Consider the following 21,158-nt stretch of genomic DNA (forward strand, 5'->3'; position numbering starts at 1 on the left):
CCACCGCGAAGATTGTTACACGTGCGTGCGCGATATTACCTGTGAGTATGGCTTCGTGGGTCGTCTTGGAGGCCACGGAGATCGTGATCGTGTCACCCTGGTCACGTATTACTTCCATACTTTGTGTCTCCAGCGTTACTCGACCTGAGATTTACACCAGACATAGTTTTTTCGGCTACGATCTAACTCTACGCTCAATCAGCCGTCCCTCAACAACTCTAATCGCCGATACTATCGTTACACATTGACGGCGACGAGTTTTTTGCACATCGTATCGCAAGAATTTCGGTAGATAACGCGAACAAGAAGTGTATACAAGATCAAAGTCAAACGAATTAACAAAGAGATCGAAAGCCTGTGTTCGCGCGAGCTTCTGCCCAAGAGTGCGGAAGTGTTCTTCTTATGTTTCTGCGGCTTTACTGCAAAACTTCTGCATATACGATTTTCAATCTTTCTGTTTAAAAAAAAGAAAAGAAAAAGAAAAGAGTTTCAGGTCGCGTTTTGCACTACAGCCACAGGTCTCGTTTGTGTGAAAAAAATAAGCAAGAGTTCGAACAAAAAGAGAGTCCCGGAGCGTTCAAAAATATCTCTTACCAAAATCTTGCGACATCGCGTCGATCACAGGACGTAGATCGAAGCCATCTCGAAGCGTTTCTATAGCGTACTTAAAATCTCTCTATACAGCTCACTCGTTTAGTACTCATCTCTCTAAATCTCTGATCGTGATTCCTGCGATCGATAAGATTACCTTCCGCTCCTGATTCCTCGGCCTGCTGTTTCTTCGCGTCCACTTCCTCCTCCACGATTTTCTCCTCTTCCTCGACCGTGATCTTCTTTATTTCCGTCTTTTCCTCGCTTTCCTCTGTTTTCGCTATGGAATTTATACACACAATGGGACACCGGGTATCGACAGAAACGGTTCGTGGTCGCGTTGTGTGCCGCGTTGACAACAGGAGAAGTGAACACATGTCAAAAAGAGGGAGACACGGCGGAAAACGAGTTATAGACACGTGGGAACATAGAGAAAGGCATTACACGAAGAAAAGAGAAAGAGTGTGAGTGTGAGTGTGAGTGACAGTGAGGTACGCGTCAATTGTCGGGTGTTTGACGCGACATTTTTAACGCTTGTATCTGGTTTCCGTGGTCTTGTTACAAAGAGACCTCTGTTGTGTTTTTGTTTTTGTTTCGTTCATATCGGAAACGGTCAACAACAAATCGAACACGAAACTGTACCTTTGCTAGAGCAGTACTTACTGAACCTTGGAAAAACACGGCGATTCGCTAGGGTTTCGCAGAAACTAAGAATGTGTACGGACACGTTACGCGTTTGGTGAACTGGTCCATCGAGACGTTTCGCTTTGGAAAATTATTCTGGTTTGTTCGATCATCGTTCCGCTAATCTCGCGCTCTCACCGATCGAGAGGGAATCGTTGTCGATGGAACAGTGCAACAATTGGACCGAGAGCAACGCTTAGAGGTCGGCCATGGTTCTTTACGATGCATCGAAATCACAGTGATTCCAATCGTTTCAAATCGATGTCATTGTGCGCATAGCTCAATCGTAATCCATACATAACTTCGTTTCGAACACTTATCAATGGATAGAGGATAATTACACGAGCTCAAAGTTTAAAAAGTAAATGTATCCAAAGTCTATAAAAATGTAAAAAAAGGTATCAAAATAATCTTTTTGATAGAATAGAAAATTTTATGGTCCTTATTATCACGACTATATAAAACGATTTCTAAGTGCGGATAGAAAATTTTCTTCTTCAGGATAGACATTCTGGTCTAACATCTAATGCTATGCCAAGAATGATCAGCATTGTTCTGAATCTACAAAGATCGGTATGGTTCACAAGCATCGCCGACCTCGAAGCATCGATGATCTTTGAGAAATCAAATGGGCCCTTACTCATGACGATGACTTTGCTCTTGCTGGTCACATAGCCGAGTTCATTCTCGGCTCTGACTTCGTAGACACCGCCATCGGCACCCTTGACCAAGGTGACTGTGAGATCGTAGCTCTCTTGACGCTTGCTGTCCCTGGAGATCTTGATCCTAGCGTCTGCCGATACTTCCTGCCCGTCCTTGAACCATTTGACCTCAGGTTCCGGTGTGCCAGCCACCTCGAACACCAGCTTCATGGTGTCTCCCTCCTTCACCCTCATGTCGGCGAGCTTCTTGATCAGTCTAGGTCGCGTGTTCACCGTCAGGGTCGAGCTGGTCTTGATCTCGCCGTACTCGTTCCTGAGCACGCAGCTGTAGGTTCCCTTCATCTCTGACTTGACCTCCGACATCTGTAGCTTGCAGGAGTTCTCCTCCTCTATGCGAGTGTAGTCTTTCTTCTTCTCCGTGATCTCGATGTCGCCGATGTACCAATGGACGCTCGGCTTCGGGAAACCGTCGACCTCCACAGCGAACTCGATGTTCGTCGCACCCTCGTTCACTGTGACGTCCGTCATCGTCGATTTGAATCTCGGTATACCTCGGACCTGCGGAGTTCGTAGCATTGTTTGTAAAAATATGAACGGTACTTTTCGCTCCGTACAGTTACGCGACTGAAAAGACGAACGCTCCCTACCTGGATCTTTGTTTCATCGGACACAGTGCCATGCTCGGAGGACACCTCCGCTTTATACATGCCAGCGTCCTCACCCACCGAGCTCATGATCTTTAGAATGAACTTGTTTCCTTCCTTCACCATTTTAACGCGACTATCTTGTTCGATGATCTGTCCATCCTTGTACCATTTAATGGAAGGAGGCATCTTGGACTCAACGTCCACGGACAAGAAGAGATTCGCGCCATTGTCGAGGATCTGTGGCTCGCCCAACCCTTTGACGATCTTCGGCGGACTAAGAACACGGACTTTCCAGATCTCCGTGGTCTGATTGACGTCGTTGCGAGCGACAATGGAATAAGAACCAGCGTCGTCTATCCTAGAGTTCTTTAATATCAGCTTGTAAATATCGTTCGCCTCTTTCACGATACTGATTCGGCTGTCCTCTTTAATCTCTTGCCCGTCTTTGTACCACTTTATTTCCGGCAGAGGCGTAGCTTCGATCTGTAACTTCATCGTTAAAGTATCGTCGACGGCGACCGTCAGATCGGCTTGCTTCTGGATGACTTTCGGGGCAGATTTCACGATCAGCTCGATCTGCGTGGTGTCCTCTCCTAATTCATTCTTCGCCATGATCGTATAGACACCGGCGTCCTTTGCGGTGACATTCTTGATCACCAGGGACATCGACTCTTCGTCCTCCCAGAGATACTTATACCTTCCACCAGCGACGATCTCCTTGCCGTCTTTCGTCCACTTGATGTCCGGTTTAGGGTATCCTCTGATCTGCAGCTCCAGCATCGCCGAACCACCCGCGCTCACCTCGGAGTGTCTAGCTTCGGAAGCCAACTTCGGCCTCTCTGGGTCCTTCAGAAGCTGATTCACTGCTCCTTGGACGGTCAACTCGGCGCTACAGCTGATGTTGCCTGTTAATTCGAATCGAAACGAAATGAATCACTCTTTTGACCATGACTTTGATCCAGCTTCGGCTCTACCTGTGCTTGTTTGCGCCACGCAAGTGTAGAGACCAGCGTCTTCCGGCCTCACATGTTGGAACACCAGCGCCAACGTATCCTCGTTATCCTGGAAAAGAACCTTGAACCTTTCTTCCGGGTCGAACGGCTTCCCGTCCCGCAGCCAGTTGAACTGAGGCTCCATGCCGGGCTCGAGGAAATTTTCCGGGAGAAAAAGCACCTTCTCGTCGGTCACCGTCACGTTGGCTTCGCAGGACGCCTCCCCGAAGCGATTTTTCGCGGTGCAAGAGTACTTCCCGGCGTCCCCTTTCTGCACGTCCCCTATCACCAGTTCGTAGAAGCCCTTCTCCGACTGCTCGGTGATTATTTTCACTCGGGTGTGGCTTTCGTCGATCAGAGTGCCGTCCTTGTAGCTGAAATGAACGCACGATTGTCGAAAGATATGTTTCCAGATTTTCGAAATGGTAAAAATACTTGTTGGCCAGCTTACAATTTCATTTCAGGGTTCGGGTCGCCTTTTACTTTCACCATGAACCGCAGGAAGGTGTTCTCCAAGAGCTCCGTGTCCTTCAGTAGCACCAGGAAGATGGGCGCGTTGGCTTCCGCTCTTGCTTTCTTCTCCTCCGGCGTGACTGTGACCGATATAAAGTGATCAGTAATTATTTATTTAGACCAAGTCACCCATCTAGATATGCTCCAACGATAAACTTACGTTTCTGTACGACAAGCTGAGCCGTGCAGGTCGACTGTCCCTCGCTGTTCATGGCTCGAGCGATATAAATACCAGAATCCGACTCGAGGACATTCTGGAGGGTGAGCTTGAAGGTTTTCCCAACTGCGGATGCTGTTACACGATCAGCCAACTTGTCATCCAGCGGTTTGTTATCCTTCAACCACTGTACCAGAGTTGTCGAATCGGTGTACAACAGGGTGCACTCGAATGTGGCCATTTCTCCAGCTGCGCGAAGAAATGACAACCGATCAGAAAATAACAATAAATATCGTAGACGAGATAATTTACCCTGTAGGCAAATTTTGTTATTTGCTTGGCGATCTTCGCTACACATTTATATACAAGAGTATTCGATCTTTGCTAGAAAGATTGAGGGGGGGGGGCGGTATATTCTACTGACAATTATCTCTCTCTGTTGTCAGAGAGTCTCGGGGGAATTCTAATATACTAAGAGAGTCTCGCTAAATGTACAAAGCTCTATTGTCTTCTCGATTGATATATTTCAATGATCTGTATCCGACAAATCGGTACTCAAACGTAATTGTTTAGTGCTACGGCGATTATGCATCTCGGTTCTAAGAAAAACTCTGTGGGAGCGACCGATGAATACTGATGTAGGAAATACGACAATAAAACAATTTATAGAAAGATACGTAGAAAGGTGTGAAGGTGAGAGAAAGAACGAATAATAAAGCGTGTTCGTGGTAAGTGTGTGAGTGTGCACAATGATTGAAACATTTTGTTTCGCGAGTGTGTGTAGCGTGTTTTACTATGAATGAGACAGATCGACAACATCTAGGATTAGCAATGAAGCTCAACCAACCGCCTAGTGGAACGTGAAGAAGCGTTTTACTCAGCCGGCTAGAAGATCAACAGGAGAACATAGAAAATAATATCAATGATACAGTACGATAGAAGACTGAGAGAGAAAAGTGCGTAGTACAGTGGATGATTCAGAATAGTAGGCAAATTGCGTGTCACTTTACCTACGGCGTGTATCAATTCCACGTTATTTTCTGGTATCGCTAGAACAGTAAAAATGTCTCTTATGTCACGTGCTCCGATCTCTACCTGCTTTCTTGATCAATTTCCTCAATATTATTCTTAAAGCTAACGTTCGAACATTGCAAAGTTAAAGGATGCGGCAGCTATCCCGAAGATTCCGATATCGAATCTCGAACGACCGATCCGAGATCGAACGTTCTGTCGAACGTCGGTTTCGTGCCGCCTTGGAAATTAGGTATTGCTCGATCACTTACGTTCAATACTGGAGCCTTCGATCGTTTTGACGAACACGGGTTTTGTCGTTGCGGCATCGGCGACACTCGCGATGCTCGTTTTGGTCTCGATCGTCGAGACATTCCCAGCTTGATAGCTCGAGCTACTCTCCATCCTCATCGCGCTGCTCGATGACTCCACCGTTGTCGCAGCGACGCCATTGCGGCTGCTGGACACCGCCGAATACTCTGCAGGAACACGTGGCATCAATATTACACACTCTATAACTTTGAAGAAGCTTGTCGCGTTCTCGCGATCTATTAGCCCTGACAATTGTGCCCATAATTATGAAAGTGGTCTAAGTCAAAATTAAACAAAAAATGAATTTATCACTTATTTCACACGACATGATTTTCAACTAAATTTATTCAATGTAATTTTTACGATATCGTCAAAAATGAACCTTTAGATAGTAGTTGTAATTACAACGTTATACGGAATTCGTTTAGTGTTAATTATGAAAGTGGTCTAAGTCAACATTACTATGAATTGATCGAAAATTGTAGAAAAAGAAATACATTTTCGATCAAACGAATGTCGCAGCCGGATTTTATTTCAACGAAATCGCTTGAAAAATCAATAACAAGGAGAGTAAAAAATACCGCGGGCGAATCTGTCTCTTGGCTAAAAATTCAATGGATGAGATTCTTGAAAAATGAACCTTATAAAATGTTTTATAAGACCTCTTTAGATGATTCTGAATTCCAAGTTTTGGATCTTTCACCTAAAAGAGGAAGACCAAAAATATACGAAAATATTCGATTACTTCCATTATACAACACCACTAGACCAGTAACGGAAGAAAAACATAAAGATCTTATGTGTTTACTACCATACATCCCTCCAGTTTTTCAGGAACATTTTAAAAATCTTAAAAACTCGAAATTATGATAAAAATGGATTACTTTTTAAAAATGATTAATAAATGTTTATGAATTATTTCGTTAAAGTTGTTGTTTCAAATGGACCGTTTATTTTGAAAGTGGTATAAGTTCTTTTTTTTAAAGAAATTCAAAATGCCGAATCTGAGCTTGTATCGTCTAAATACCCCACGCAACGCCACTTACAATTTCTTTCGATAACATTGGACTTACACCACTATTACTTGAAGTCAATTATAGGACATTCAGTTAATTTTGAAAATGGTCTAAGTCAATTCAAGCTTTAAAAACAACATTTTCCTATGAAATTCACACAAAATTTCATATCTATAATAAATTTCCATTAATCAAGTCTAATAAAATTATAAATTAAAATGTCGCATAATGTAAAAATATTTTTTAATTTATTCAAATGCGATTCATTGAATATCTCGAAACACACAAGAAATATATGACTTAGACCACTTTCATAATTATGGGCACAATTAATCATCGCAAGTGGAGAGTGCATCTAACCATTTGCAGACAAATGCCGAGACATCAGGACTGCACATTTTATTCCAGAAGCATATAATCTGATGTTGCGGATAACAAAAGATCAGGGGTGATTAATTGCTGTGCCTTTGGTTTGTTACCGGGCACAATTAACTTTACACCTCTATAGAGTAAGACGTACTAAATTTCTTATATTCTTTTATTTTGTTTATTTTCGAATAAAAAAACAATATACTAAATTTTTTATTCATAAATGAACCGAAAGAATATATCTGATAATTATGCCTGAAAAACAAACCAAAGGCACAGCAATTGGCTCCGCTACCCTAATTTAGTTTTCCGAGGAGAATACTAGCAGAGTTTTGAAAATGTTTCGTTCGCAAAAAGGGCTAACAATATTTCAGCGTGCTAGCGCGTGGAAGGTTCAAGTTTCATTATCTACCTTCCACAACTTTGGAGGAGCTGCTGTATCGACTGGATGAGTATCTGCGAGACATGTCTGCGGTTTCTTCTTCGACTTTAGCCTTCTTCGAGTCTGGGTCCTCAGGATTGCCTGGATTGGCCCTCTTCTCCACGGCCTTCTCTTCAGGCCCCGGATTCCCTTCTTTCTTTGGTCCCGGGTTACCTTCCTTCTTTGGTCCCGGATTTTCTTTGATCTCTTCTTTCGGCTCCGGCACCTCCGTCAATTGTAGATCGTCTGCAGCGTGCTCGGCAAGCGCTACCACATCGCTCGCGTACTGTCTAATCTCCTTCAGCCAGCAAGCCTTCACAGGATCTTTGTGCGCTACCAAAGTGATCGGATAAATGGGATTTGCTGGACTGTGGAGCTCGAAGGATCTTATGTCTTCTGGGTGGTCCTTCAGCTCTACCTCCGGCAGCTAAAAAATTAACGTCGGAACAAAAGCTAGAACAGCTGGTTCAATTAGTTCCTAATCAAAGATTAGCGTAACCACTTACTCGTATAATGTCCTTCAAGACGAACACCGATCTGTCTTCCGATATTCGTCTGACTTTGCATACGAGTATGCGAGCTTTGAAAAGGAACAGGTACCTTTCCTTGCTTTTCCCGTCCTTGTCAATCACCGTGTACCATTCCTGTTGAACCAAGACATCGTGCACGAAGCGAGTATGCCATACGAATTCGCTCCGATCGAAATAAAATAAATAAAGTAACTAACGTGTGTGAGCAGTCTTCCTAGTTTGTGGATGTTCCCTTTGTATCCTTCGATATTGCTTATGAACTTGTTATCCGTTGCCCTATGGGGGATACCTAGCATCAACTCCAAAGCCTTTTGGAGGTCGTCGCAGTTTTCGCCTAGTCGGGTCGAATACTTCACCAGCTCCTGCAATGAACGTCTCGTTACAAGAAATATGACGGAACGGCAGCGTCGGGTGTTCTAGAGAGTTTCGTGCTCCGAAATGCTCGGGGACCTCGTTAATTCCGATTTCCGAGCAAGTTGTCTGAAAAAGAAGATCGCGGAGACCAACTTCTCTGGCATCTCGATTTCGCTATAGATCTTCCGACCTCCGAATAGATAACGTTTTTCCACGATGGACGAGGAACGAGCGAAAGGATAACGCCGTCGCGAAGACGACCCGTTTTTAGCTCGCTAAATCCGTACGACGCCCACTCCGGCCAACACCGGCGTGGAACGCTCTGTCGCGATATTACAGCTATACATCGTCGAACTTTGTGGCTTTCCTTGATCTATATCCACCCCCTGCGGACCATGGGAACCGGAGGACTGTGTCGAGGTGAACGAATTCCGGCTGATCCGACGTCATTCGAATCGAATATTCTTGGCGCTGTATAGCAACGGTGTTCTGTATCTTCGCTGCCACCCAATCAATTTGCCAGTAGAGTTTCTTTCCACGAAATGGCTCGTAGCGTTACAGAAATACGTATATCGTAGCATTGCCGCCGTAATGAAAATCATTGCGCCCCTTTGAATCTCCGCTTAATTGTTCCCCGTCGAAATGAATTACAAGAGCCGAAATCGAGTGTAAAGAGAGATCAAGAGAATTCCTTGGGATTTCTCTGTACGATAATCGAAAAGTCATTCAGCCTGTCCGGTCGTCCGTCGTGATTTATTTTCGAGGCTCGCAGCGTCGCCTGTCCAGCGCATCATGCGCTCGTAATTTCTTTCGGGCAACGGGCCCAGAATTAAAGTGCACAACACGCTAAGCCAGAAATTTGCACGCAACAAAATCGGATCAGCGCGATCGTCGTAAATCAGCCGACCGAACGATTTTCGTGAAGTTCCTTCGACTTTGGTTTCTATGAATGAAATATTTCCACAGATTATAGAATCCGGTAAAAGCGTCGAGAGACGACTCGCGAGCGCGGCCGCGCCCTCCGCGGGGAAAATAAAGTTCGACGCAACAATTAATCCATCGGTATGCGTTTCCAAGGCGAACCGGGAAGTATTTTAGCGCCGTGCTATTTCCATCCGACAGATTGAAATTTCGACACGGATATAGGTCGCATGTGCGGGTTTTACAGGTCGTCCTGTCTGGCCGCTGTCGGATCAGTTTTCTTTCAAGTTTCTTCGAGATTAACAACATAGAGGTTGAAAAACGGCAGCTTCGCGTTCGTAAAAAAATTCGAACAGACGAGATTCTTTTCGTTGATCCAGCGGAGAATGAACGAATTGCTATCAGCGACTGGTTCAATGTCGGACTAACAACCCGGATGACCTTGAACACTCGGAAACCATTTCCAAGCTTTGCACCGTCCATGCACGAATGTTAGAAGCAGTTCATATATTCGCGGAACACGATTCTCTGATTTTTTATTTTATACTTATTTCGATCTCCTCTGTCCGACAATTCGAAGCTGCTAATGACCTTGATAATGTTCGGGTCAATGATACAGATTCCACGTGTATTTGATCACGAAACGTGAATCAGATTCGTAAATTCTGAGATTTCTGGCGTTGCATCGTAGCTTGTGTCATTCGCACGCGAGCAGCATGCGAATCCACGAAATATTCCGCGAATACGAAAAGATTGCAAAGCTTCCCGAGAGAGAAAGAGCGAGCGAATAATGGTTTTAGAGGTAATTGAAGACAGCATAAAGCTCGATGGGACGCGACGTAGCGAGACCTATCAAATTTTAGAAACGACGTTATACGACGATCAGCTGCACGGGTAATTTATGCACAACTGCTGGAATGCTTTCAAGAGATACTCTCGGCACGCTGTGTATTTCTGTCAAAACACCCTTGAAATGTATTTTGAAATGGATTTTTTCGGAACGGGAGCGAGGAGCACGATAAACAAGGGGAGAAGCCGTGAGTTCATCGGCGAACGTTACCTTAAGCAGGAGCTGGTAGTCGTTTATGCGTTGTATCGGAAGCTTCAAGTGTTCCGATAGACTTTTGTCGTCACGGAGAGTCTGGCTCAGCTCCTGCAAACAAGAATCTCAGATTAACGACCGCTTCCGCTAATTAAATGATTAATCGAGCGCACGCTGATTTATTATACATTCCCGCGGACAAGTTTCGAATGAGCCGACGTTGCGTAAAATCTGCTTTTCGTCGCGAATCGTTTCGATTAATCACGAATTGTATCCAACTCTATTAGAAATTTGCATTACACAATTTTTGTAATTTTTTTCTGAAGTGCAGTAATTTCTCTCTAATTCGCGCTCAGATCGCACAGAAAAATGGACAATTTGGGTAGAGGAGATACGATTATCCGAGCCATGCGGTTCGTTTTTATAGTTACCGATGATCAATAATCGAACAATCGTATCTCCTCTTCCCAAATTGTCTATTTTTGTTGCGCGATCCGTGCGCGAATTCGGGAGAAATTACTGTATCGTGATCTGTGACAATGAGGATTCAATGTTGAAGTAGCCTATAATTTGTCTTTACGAACATTGCGACCGATTAAGAGCAATTGAACGAGATCAAGTGTCATTCGTCTCTACGAATGCATGAAATTTGCTCCGGAAAAGGAAGATACGCCCTCGATTTCCGTTGCACAGAGATTTCGAATTAATTCGCGCAGTCCGTCCACGTGGTGCCCGTCACTGTAATTCGACACCGGGATGAAGACTCGCGTATTTTTGGATGGGACTGGATTTTCCACGCAACTATTCACAATCGGACGAACAGTAAATCAGCAGAGTTCGACTAGGTATTTTACGGCGTGACGTTCTGCGAGTAACAATAAATCGCAAGGCCCGTTGGACGGGCGGAATCCTCGACGAAATTTCGAGAGAGTTTCCCAAAAGCTGCTTCAAAGATCTCGCAAACATCTAACAATGGTCACTGGTCGATGTTTCAGCGATCGAGAGAGAAACATTTTATTTTCATCGAACACACTTCGAGTCTCTCTATTCAAGACGTTAACAAAACCCGAAGCCAAATTATCACACGTTCCAGATCAACGCACCAAAAGGCAAATGATTCTCGTTAAATATTTCAGTGGCATCGAATATGATATTTTCTAGATGGAGCGAAGCCAATGGTCAATTAATTCTCAGGTTGACCAAGCGAGCTTGCTAGGAGGCGAATTATTTTCACTGAACATTTCAATGACACGAAATATTGTACTTGTAAGATGGAAAAAACCAATGGTCGATCGATTCTCAGATTATCCAAGCGAACTTACGAGAGGGCAAACTATTTCAACTATTTTCATTTAACGTTCAACAGCGGCACCAAATATTATATTTCCCCAAGATGGAGGCAAGCCAATGATCACAACCAATTTCCAGATCTTCCAAGCGAGACAGGATCTTACGAAGGTCGAACTATTTCAGTCGTTTTCGCCGAGTACTCGACCGACACCGAATATTATATTTCCAAGAAAGAGGCAAGCCGTTGATCGAGATTAATATTTTAAAAGGAGTCCAACTGTTTCCAATCATTTTCACCGAGTACTCGATCGACACAGAACATTCGATTTCCAAGAAATCAGACGAACCGTTGATACATTCTCCATCTTACGATAAGTCGAACTATTTCAATCATCTTCACCGAGTATTCGATTCGCACCAAATGTTCCAAGGAAGAAACGAACCGATGGTAAATTCTCTTGGCTCGGAGAACAAGATTCCACGAAGATTCCAGGAAGAAAGAACGAAGAGAGATGATCGTGGAACGCGGAGAACGGAAGGCGAGCCGACGAACCGGAAGGGCGGACGCACCTTAGCGGAGGTCAAGGGAGGTAAACAACCGTTGTTCGTGTTTCGAGTCGTTGGTTCGATGAAGATACCGTGGCTGGTCGCAGACTGGACCAGGTCCCTGCTCCTCTGTCGATTCTCTTCCTCCGCAGTCGGTGGTTACCGAAAATCATCCGCCAGGAGACCAATACGGCCACGGCTATACTTAGACGCCGGACGAACTCGCGGACTGACCACGCACAAAAACAACGCGGACCGTCTCCGGATTGCTAGCACCTTTTACTCGAGAGACCTCTTCATCTCTCGGCTACTCCAAATTTTAGGAGTCGCCCCGAATCGAACCGGAAACGCAGCTTTTCTCTCTAATAAATGCTGACACGTATTACGATAGAACCTCGATACTTGCAAACGTTTGCGCACATCGGCGAGCTGCTAATAACGGAACATTCGGAAATCGGTGCAGATCAAGGAAAGATGTACGTCAGACAAAGTGAATGGAATTTTCATTCTATTTTCGCAAGAAGAAGTCTAGCTTGTGCTGTTTGGTACAAGTTTGTTCCTCGTTTCTTCAGCTTTGTAATAATGATTTGTGAAACATGTTAAGAAAGAAGTCCATTTAGTTCCGTTTGGTACAAGTTTGTTCCTTATTCTACGACTTTTGCGACACACGGTTTATGAAAACGGACATTTGGAAGCAATCAAAGTTACACCGCAATATATACGGTGTGTCCCAGCTTTTCAATTTTATGAAATACATTTTTGAAGAAGTGTCCGAAATAATGTCTACGCGATATTCGAAGCCATTAGGAGCATCGGCTCACTCGCATCTAGCTTCGTCACGTTCGACGCAGTTTTTGCACAGCGTTAAACAACAGCTTCTAATTTATTGCACTGAGACGCCGAAGAATCGGGCTTGTTCTCTCGGCACGTCGCCCACGGCCTCGTGTAATCGAATATACGAACAGATTAATGGGAATAGCGAAATCCAGACGAATCATCCCATCGACGGCACAAAACCATCGTCGAACTCCCAGAGACGCCTTTTCCATGTCTTTGCCAATTCCAATGGCGGCCACCGAAATAAACGTAAATCGATTGCAATTAAAACGGCAGACAAATGGAAACGCGGCTCGTAAACACATCGAATCTACGAGCGTCTCAATGCACTCGGTGCGACCGTGCCTGAAACCGGACACGATTCGACCGATCTAATTTTAATGCCGTATCATTAAAACAGTCCCGGGAATCGTATGAAAATCTCGTCGAACTTGAGTCAAGACTCCAGAAATAACAGTGCGGATCGCGTTGAAAAAGAAAAACGAAAAAAAGCGAACAATGTAACGAAACACTGGGCACAGTATAGCTCTCGGGCCACCCACGATGCTCGTGTATTATAATTATAATGATGAGTAACTACTGCTGCGCGGTATCTAATTGCAACAATGTTCCCGAGGCGGTGGTCGTTCATAATCACACTAAACCTGCCCCGAGCCCTAAAAATAAATAATGTGTGCTGCTTTTTTCAGAACGACGAGATCGTATTTATTTGGAGAATGACTTTCTACGAAGGAATCTTTGTGGGATTTCAACAACTTCAAAATAAAATCTGTGAAATCGAACATTTCGACTTGGTTCGGTGTCGACTAGGTTTCGGTGTTAATTCTATCCCAGAATTCGCACGTATCTAAACCATGATTTTAGGAAGAAAATGCATAAATCGGATGTATCAATAATTTCACCCTGCTGCTGGGATTTCGCACCTGCTCTTGAGAAAATAAACGATCAGCGCGATTGTGCAAGTTTGTTCCTAACGCTTGCCGTTTTCCGTATCTTTCGAAAGATCTGAAATACATACGATGTTCGATGTACATAATATGGAACGTAGAGAACATAGTTCTCTTCTAGAATTTGCAAGAAAATTAACCCTTTGCACTCGAATGGCGACTCCGAGGCGCCACTAAAAATTGGTGTACCATTTTTCAAAATCATTCTAAGAGCATCGGACTCGTTTCTACTTGAAAAGAAACTATGAAAATTGCATTGTACAATGTCAACAGGCTCAATATCATGCGCATAAGTCGCAATAAATGATATAAAATAGAACTACCGTAGATCAGAAATCATGTTTTGGATTTCGAATTCGAATAGCTTCGACCGCAAAGGGTTAATTCGCGAAATCCGATAGTTTACAGTTGCGAAGTGTGTAGAATTCGTTTGAATATTTTTGTTGGAGGAATTTTTCACCGATTGTTTTTAGTTGTTTACAGAGCGATTCTCTAGCTCCATTCGAGACGTTCGCACCAATGGATATCGACGCCGGTTTAGTGACGCTCGGTGGACCGTATATAGCGTGCACCGGCGAACGGTGTTCTCCATCATCGGCGCGAGGATTACGCTGTCATCGCGTAATGACAGCGGCGCGACGTCACCGGCCGATAACGTGGCGCTTTCTTCCTTTTCTTTGCGGGGCATCAGCATTGTCGTGCATCAGCAAGAGGAGCGAAAGATGTTCCGCGCGTCGAGAATAAACCGAGCTATTTCGGGGGCTGGACAGACGCCCGCTTTTACCCCCGCTTGTTACGTAATCACGAGATTTCCTTCGATTCACATGGACAAGACCGGCTACCATGGAACAGCCCGGAACATCTTCCGTCGTTCTACGATTTTCCTATCGAGTGGTAATTAAATAAAAATTCTCCCGAGAGAACGCGAGATCGAGAAGCTAAGATTCGATCAACGGTGTTCGCGGCGTCGGATATGTTTGACTGCTCTCGAACAAGTTGATAAAACATGAATGAATTTAGTAGAACGTCGCCGTGAGATTACTGGACGCGTTTCTTTGTTCAAATTCGAAAAGGAACGACGCCAAAGTGCTACAGCCACCGGTGACTAAACGTCGAAATGACAAGATGGCGGACAGAGATCTTTCTTACCAACTATCGAGTATAGGAATTTTCGGTTTCGAACACTGCTCGATCGTGGGAATATCGTTCTTTCGGGGTTTCAGCTGATTCAAGGGACTTACCTCAAAATATTCTCGTGCGGCGTTGTTCGTTTGTAGGAATTCCTGCGCAGCTGGCTCGTCCCTGCAGTAGGCCACGTGCTTGTCGAAGTCCCTTTCCTGGATAAAGGAATGGTCCCACTTAAATATTAACTTCTTCGCGCAGCAAAGATTCGAGACTGATCCTAAAATCGAATTTACGACCAATTGCACGACCGAATACTTCGCGAATATATGAAAATGAAATTATGAAATGAATTTTCTAACTTATTCGTATGAGAAGCGAATGTTTCTCTGTCACGTTGCTTCACGTTCGAATAATTTTGCGAAGCTGTAATTTCCGTAGCTATCTTCCGATTTGGCAATGTAGCGCAGAAATCTCTAATCTAAAGTATAACGAATATATTTCTCTTCGTCCAAAGTCGTCGGAAAGTTCGCGAGGATTTTTATTTTAGAAAAATGCGCAAAGGCTTACCAATCGCAGGAAAGTCTTGCCCAGCATGCGTGGCTGATCCGCATAGTACTTGACGCCTTCGATCAACACCCTGCCGAACGATCTAAGTAAGGTTCGAATTAATTTCCACGCTAAATCACACATCATGCCTACGAGCCTGGATCCGCTTCCTTCTTCTTTTCAGTGCGACATATAGGGGAGCAATTACAACATTGACAGAGTCGGCGTTGTTAATCTTCACAATTTGGTGCACCACTAGGCTACTGAATGGGTTGATTAAATAACAGGGGGTTTTCGTCGTGGGTAAGTCACAGTGACATTATTAGATCGTCGTGGCTGTGAGATACAAATCGTCGGAGAACAAATTCTCCTCTACAATATTTGATGGGGCGAAGGAGTATGAAAACTAGACGACTACTTTCCAACGAGCAACGACGCGGTTAAACACGATACGAAATATATTTCGGCAACAGGCAGAAAATAGAAGTTACAGAACTGTTTTATCCGTTTGATTATTTAACATCGTCGTTCCCGTTGGCAAAATAAATTTCTAGGGTCAATGAAAGCGTGCTCGCACATACTGTGAGGGGAGGTGCTCCAAACTTTCCAGGAACCAACAGTTTTAGTTCGACTACCGGATCACTTCAACCACCACGAAACACACGCTCACACAAACTATGCTTCATTATCGAACTTACGCCATTTTATGATCTAAAGAGAGAGAGAAAAACGTACGTTGGCGAATGTGTGCTGCGTGTATCGTGTGCGCGCGTGACTCTTGTTTTTAGCTCGACTCTCGTATAATTTTTATTTCATTGAAACGGGTCGTGTCTTTTCTTTGTTTCGACTACAATTGGAGATGGACATTCATTTTCTACGTCTAGAAAAAACTAAGCTCCGAAATTTAGTTATTTTATTTCCCGAGGAGCGAGTGTCTTTGCTATTCTCGTGACTTTTCAACATTAGACCCCGAAGACGCTACAATAAATAACTTTTTGGATGAAAAAAGACATATTTTGAGCAACTTGCAAATAATAGATTTGAAAAGCTTTTCTCTTAGTTTCTCCAAGAATCAAAATAGATAGGTACTCATTGCCACGTGAATCATAGAATAATAAATAGAATCTGTTCTGCCTGTAACGAATGTCTGGTTCAATGTGTCGCAGTGAACTTCGTTTCCCTTGCCAACGCGTTCGTTATACGTACGTATTGTGGAAATCGGCGATCTGCTTCAGGTTCGTGAAGATGATGTCTTTGTTGTCGCGCACGACCCGCGGAACTTCCGGATTGTCGAGCGGCTTCAGGTAACGTTCAACGACCAGCTGAAGGTCCCTGCCAAACTCCTCTTCGGTCTCGACCAGTTCTTTCACCACCGCCCTATGAAAAAGTGATCGTCATTATCTCTAATAACATCTTCTAATTGTAAAACGATGTCGCTAAGATCACAGTTCTAAAGCGACCAATGGCTCGTTCCCGTACTCACTCTCTTCGATAATGCGAGTCCTCCGGTCGGTGTCCAGCCGCCGAGTCCTCGCTTAAGGCAGTTTGCATTAAAATCGACATGGGCAGCCATCCTTCCTTCGAGTCTGCTCTTCGGACGTAGACTCTGCGAAAGAATATATCGATGAAACAAAATGTTCTTTTGTAACCTAATTCCATTTCGCAGTCGAATCAAATTGATATCTTTTCACTTGTGACGTTATGGAAATGTTTGAAAATGTTTTCGTCGACTGCGGATTCTACGTGCAAAATAGCAGGAAGATTAACATATTTGAAGAATTATATACATTTAGGACAAAAATGAATGGATGAAATTCAAAACAGTGAAAACATTTAAACAGTTTTATATTGTTTTGAGAGAAATGTTTGAAAACATTGAAACAACATATTACGTTGAACTTATCAAGTTCATTATAACAGGAAATAAATGTCTACTAAGCTTCTGCATCTTACAGTCAACGGACACAATTTTTATTTTGCATAGACATACGTAGTCTAATAATGATACGTTATTTGCAACTTACGAAAGTTACTGAAAAAAGGAACATCCTGTTTGGCTTCTGTTTGACGCAATTGTTGCAGAGAATTTTTATTTGGCACAAAGGTGCGCAGTGTACCTTTCATAACGTTATAATAACAATCGACTACATTATCAATGAAAGATTACTAGTAAATTTGAGATACCGTGCTCTTAATTATTTGAATAATTCGACCGCTTCTGCGACGAGCGCACCAGATTTCATATTCGACGTACGATTAACCGCGGCCGTAAATTTAACACGAACATGTTCAGATCCTGCGCCAGTAATATCCACTGGCCCACTTTACATGGTACTGACAAATTCAAGGCCTAATGGGCCGAACGGATCGCCAACAAATTTTGCGTTCTGTTGAATGAACGACGAATACGAGAACACGCAGGCCTGTCGCGTTAGTCACTGAATTTAAATATAACTGCCGACCACCCGCCCGCTCGTCTAGCCATCCTTCGTCATATTTGACGAAAGAAAAGACAATTTCCTCGCGACGATGGTTACGTCTAATTAACCCTGCGCCACTTCCGGGGAACGAGAACGCTCAGCCTCGTCGCGTAAAATAGCGCGAAACGTTGGCTCCGCGCGAACGTTTACTTAAACCATACATTCTGCTTGACAAATTTATAATTTACACGCGGCCCGTCGCACGTCACCAGAAAACAACAACAGAATTTCAGAATGTAACATGTTCGCGTAGCAAATAGTAAATAACCGGCGATCCATTGAACGGTGCGGCTGCCAAATCGTCGAATCGATGCCTCAGCGTGGACCCCGCCGCGGCGCGAACTTATTTTCAGAACTGGCCGATATTTCGCCTTCCTTGGAAACGAGGTGCACCCTGGCGAGCCAATAGAACGAAACGCGGCTCGTTAAATTGTGCAATCGAATTTTATTTAGCCGCGCGACATTTCGCTTCGAGACGACGAAGGCGAAGACGCCGTCGACGCCGCCGCCACCGCGTTCTCCAAAATGTCTTCCCAGCGCTGCGGAGTCGCAGCTTCGAGCGGGATATTAACGACAGGTCGGAAACGCGGGGGCTTCCGAAGACCATTATCACGCTGTCGCAATTCCGCGATACGCCTGTAACACCTTTCCGAACGATAATTTATATATTATCGAGTCTGCAACTATTCTGGCGGCGGGCCAATCACGCGAACTGTCTCGGGATATTATTGCCATAGGGACGTTTATAAGCGTTTCATCTTCATTAACGTCGTCGTAAATTTCCGTTGCCGGTATTATCGAACAGAATTGAAACATCATCGATATTAATATAATTAATATAACGATACTCGGGCATCTTTGAGCAGGACACGCGCCGTCGACCGCCTCGATCAGGCTCGGGACTGCCGCGGATTTATCTCGACAGGATCGTAAGTAACTCTTGTGTGACGCATAGGTTTCGATCGATCACGCCGACCAGTCAGAAATCTAATAATAGTCGGATCGCGAAGTTAAATTACCAGATTTTCCCGGTAAAGCGTGGCGAAACAAACGATCCGGTTCTCGTAATAGCCTGATCAAAGGGTCTCTATCCTCGTACAGAGAAATCACCGACGGTCTGCGCGCTATTCAATTTAGATAATAACGGCGCGAGAGAATCTGAATAAACAACGGGGATTATGTGTCCCCGTATAATCGAGCAGTACGATTAATGAGTAAATAGGCTTTTCAGTGGGTCCCCGGGGGGGTTGAAATAGGACCAGTTCATTGGCTCCGACGTCAACGTAATGCCCAGGCCACTGTTTGACCGGAGCACCTGTCGTTGCTATATTTCGTGCACGGATATAGTCGTGCTATAGGCCACGTGAAAGCGTGCTCGCGCGTCAAATCCTCGTCGTTCGATAGCCCATTTTACCTTTTCCGTGTCTGGCCCCTGATATCGTTCGATCGTTGAACCGATGTTTGCACGTACATCCACTTTTTTCACCGGCTCTGTCTGCCCTCGTTCGATCCTCTCGATCTCTTCGGGACATTAACGAATTCGAAAGCGATTGCTTTGCTCGAACGAGTGCGATATATTTCCCATCTAACACCTGGCGAGGCCATATTTCAGCCACGAGCACAACCTTGGGTTTAACGATGACGCGCCCTTGGCGGAGTCTTCAGAGTTCAACGTGGAACGATGATCACCGTCGAGATCGGATCTTCAAGCTCTCTTGAGCACGCTCCGGACCGCGAGACTCTCGAGTATCGCGATCCCGATCGCTGATATTTTGTTCAATTTTGTCCTTTGACGCAGCTTGATCCAAGAGGAAGATTCAAAGAGAAAGTTCTCCGTTCTAAATGGATGTCGTTCTTCCACGTTCAGAGACGGCAACCCTCGACTATGATCGAAGAGGCTCCTTTCTAAAATGCTTTTGTTGCATGAACGATCAAATGAAATATCGACTTTAGTGGTAAAGGTACCTTCCTAAGTCTTCAATAGAGATTAAGCCCAAGGAGCTTTCTCCTTGTTGCTAGAGGTCTTGTTTTAATTCGAGTTCTCTATTAGATTTAAGTGCACTTTCCAATATTAAAAACTGCCGGAATTCGCATACAATACAACGCATAATTCGTAGTTTCTCACCGTGCGGCCGACGATAATTTACGTCGCACATGAAGCTTTTACTTCGTCTGTCACTGTTACATTAGTCGTGCATCGCTAATAGTCCTTCTATCAGCATTGCGCGGAATCGTAAATAGTCAATCTTTGTAATTCAGCCATTTCGTTTATATTCCATTTTGAACACCATCTCTGCATACGTTTCCTTTCGATCATGTAGCTATGAAGGATTTGATCCTTCCATTTGCTGACTATGATTAAGAACTATTTTCGGCTCAATTTTATGTTTTTCCTTCGTGATTACTGTTCCTGCAAGTTATCGCGATATGTTAATATCGTTCTTACAGTTTCCTCATCTTGCCATGTCAATATAATAATCAATATTTCAATCGGGGGCCATCGCGACGTGAAATTATACCTGCTTTTATTTAACTTTTTACTTTCCATGCGCTGCGGTACAATAGCACGCTGTTAGAATAGATCATAAACATAGAAACGTACAAGTGATGTGACAGATTTAAGTGGCCGCATGACAGTCCGTACGCTGGACAGACACCGTCCTTGACGGGTTAATATAATTTCATAATCGAAGAGGTATGGTATATCTCAGCGTGTCTCCCTTATTCCTACAGCTTCCGGGCTAGTCTAATTAGCGTTCACCGTTAAATGCAGTCTACACGATCCTCCAGCTAGTTCGAAAGCAGGTGTTAGGCGAGCCTGGTCAGCGCTATCGCAGCTAAACGGTGAAAGATACGATACCTCTGCAGGCTGACCTCCGAACTCGACCTTGAAACGCCTTTAGACCGAGGATCAGCGTGTTTCCGTCGCGGCCTGACCGACAGTTTGTGCCAAGCGGCCGAGTTGTCCAGCACGTCGCCTATCTCGCCGATCTCCAGATCCGGATCCAGCTTGATCTTCCTACAACACGGCGAAACACCGAGAATAGAGGCTGCCTCGCGCGGGCCTCGCGGTGATTTTAGTCGGGCTCCATGCAGACTAAACATTATTCGCCGTTAATCGCAGCAAGCTTAGCCGTTGGTTAAACGCGCGGCATCGTTGGGAAC

At 44.4% G+C, this 21,158-nt stretch overlaps 1 protein-coding gene across 6 annotated transcripts in view; it reads right to left on the reverse strand.

Moving 5' to 3' along the window:
- Obsc (Obscurin) overlaps positions 1 to 21,158 on the reverse strand; it is a 44,716-nt gene that overhangs the window by 13,731 nt on the left and 9,827 nt on the right. Inside the window, exons 3-20 of one of the 6 annotated variants that reach the window (XM_033482487.2) lie at positions 20,854 to 21,012; positions 16,997 to 17,119; positions 16,720 to 16,890; positions 15,535 to 15,604; positions 15,084 to 15,179; positions 10,241 to 10,333; positions 8,103 to 8,267; positions 7,882 to 8,019; positions 7,367 to 7,802; positions 5,530 to 5,736; positions 5,257 to 5,295; positions 4,250 to 4,495; positions 4,028 to 4,169; positions 3,559 to 3,950; positions 2,585 to 3,489; positions 1,916 to 2,495; positions 749 to 871; positions 40 to 144 (exon numbers count right to left, since the gene is read on the reverse strand). In XM_033482487.2, coding sequence (XP_033338378.2) covers positions 40 to 144; positions 749 to 871; positions 1,916 to 2,495; positions 2,585 to 3,489; positions 3,559 to 3,950; positions 4,028 to 4,169; positions 4,250 to 4,495; positions 5,257 to 5,295; positions 5,530 to 5,736; positions 7,367 to 7,802; positions 7,882 to 8,019; positions 8,103 to 8,267; positions 10,241 to 10,333; positions 15,084 to 15,179; positions 15,535 to 15,604; positions 16,720 to 16,890; positions 16,997 to 17,119; positions 20,854 to 21,012 — 4,190 coding nt within the window. Of the gene's footprint in view, positions 1 to 39; positions 145 to 748; positions 872 to 1,915; positions 2,496 to 2,584; positions 3,490 to 3,558; positions 3,951 to 4,027; positions 4,170 to 4,249; positions 4,496 to 5,256; positions 5,296 to 5,529; positions 5,737 to 7,366; positions 7,803 to 7,881; positions 8,020 to 8,102; positions 8,268 to 10,240; positions 10,334 to 15,083; positions 15,180 to 15,534; positions 15,617 to 16,719; positions 16,891 to 16,996; positions 17,120 to 20,853; positions 21,013 to 21,158 lie in introns of all 6 variants that reach the window. The other 5 variants (XM_033482486.2, XM_033482490.2, XM_033482488.2 and 2 more) reach the window with 5 other exon arrangements.

Source organism: Megalopta genalis, unplaced genomic scaffold, assembly GCF_051020955.1.
Source record: "Megalopta genalis isolate 19385.01 unplaced genomic scaffold, iyMegGena1_principal scaffold0020, whole genome shotgun sequence".
Lineage (NCBI taxonomy): Eukaryota > Metazoa > Arthropoda > Insecta > Hymenoptera > Halictidae > Megalopta > Megalopta genalis.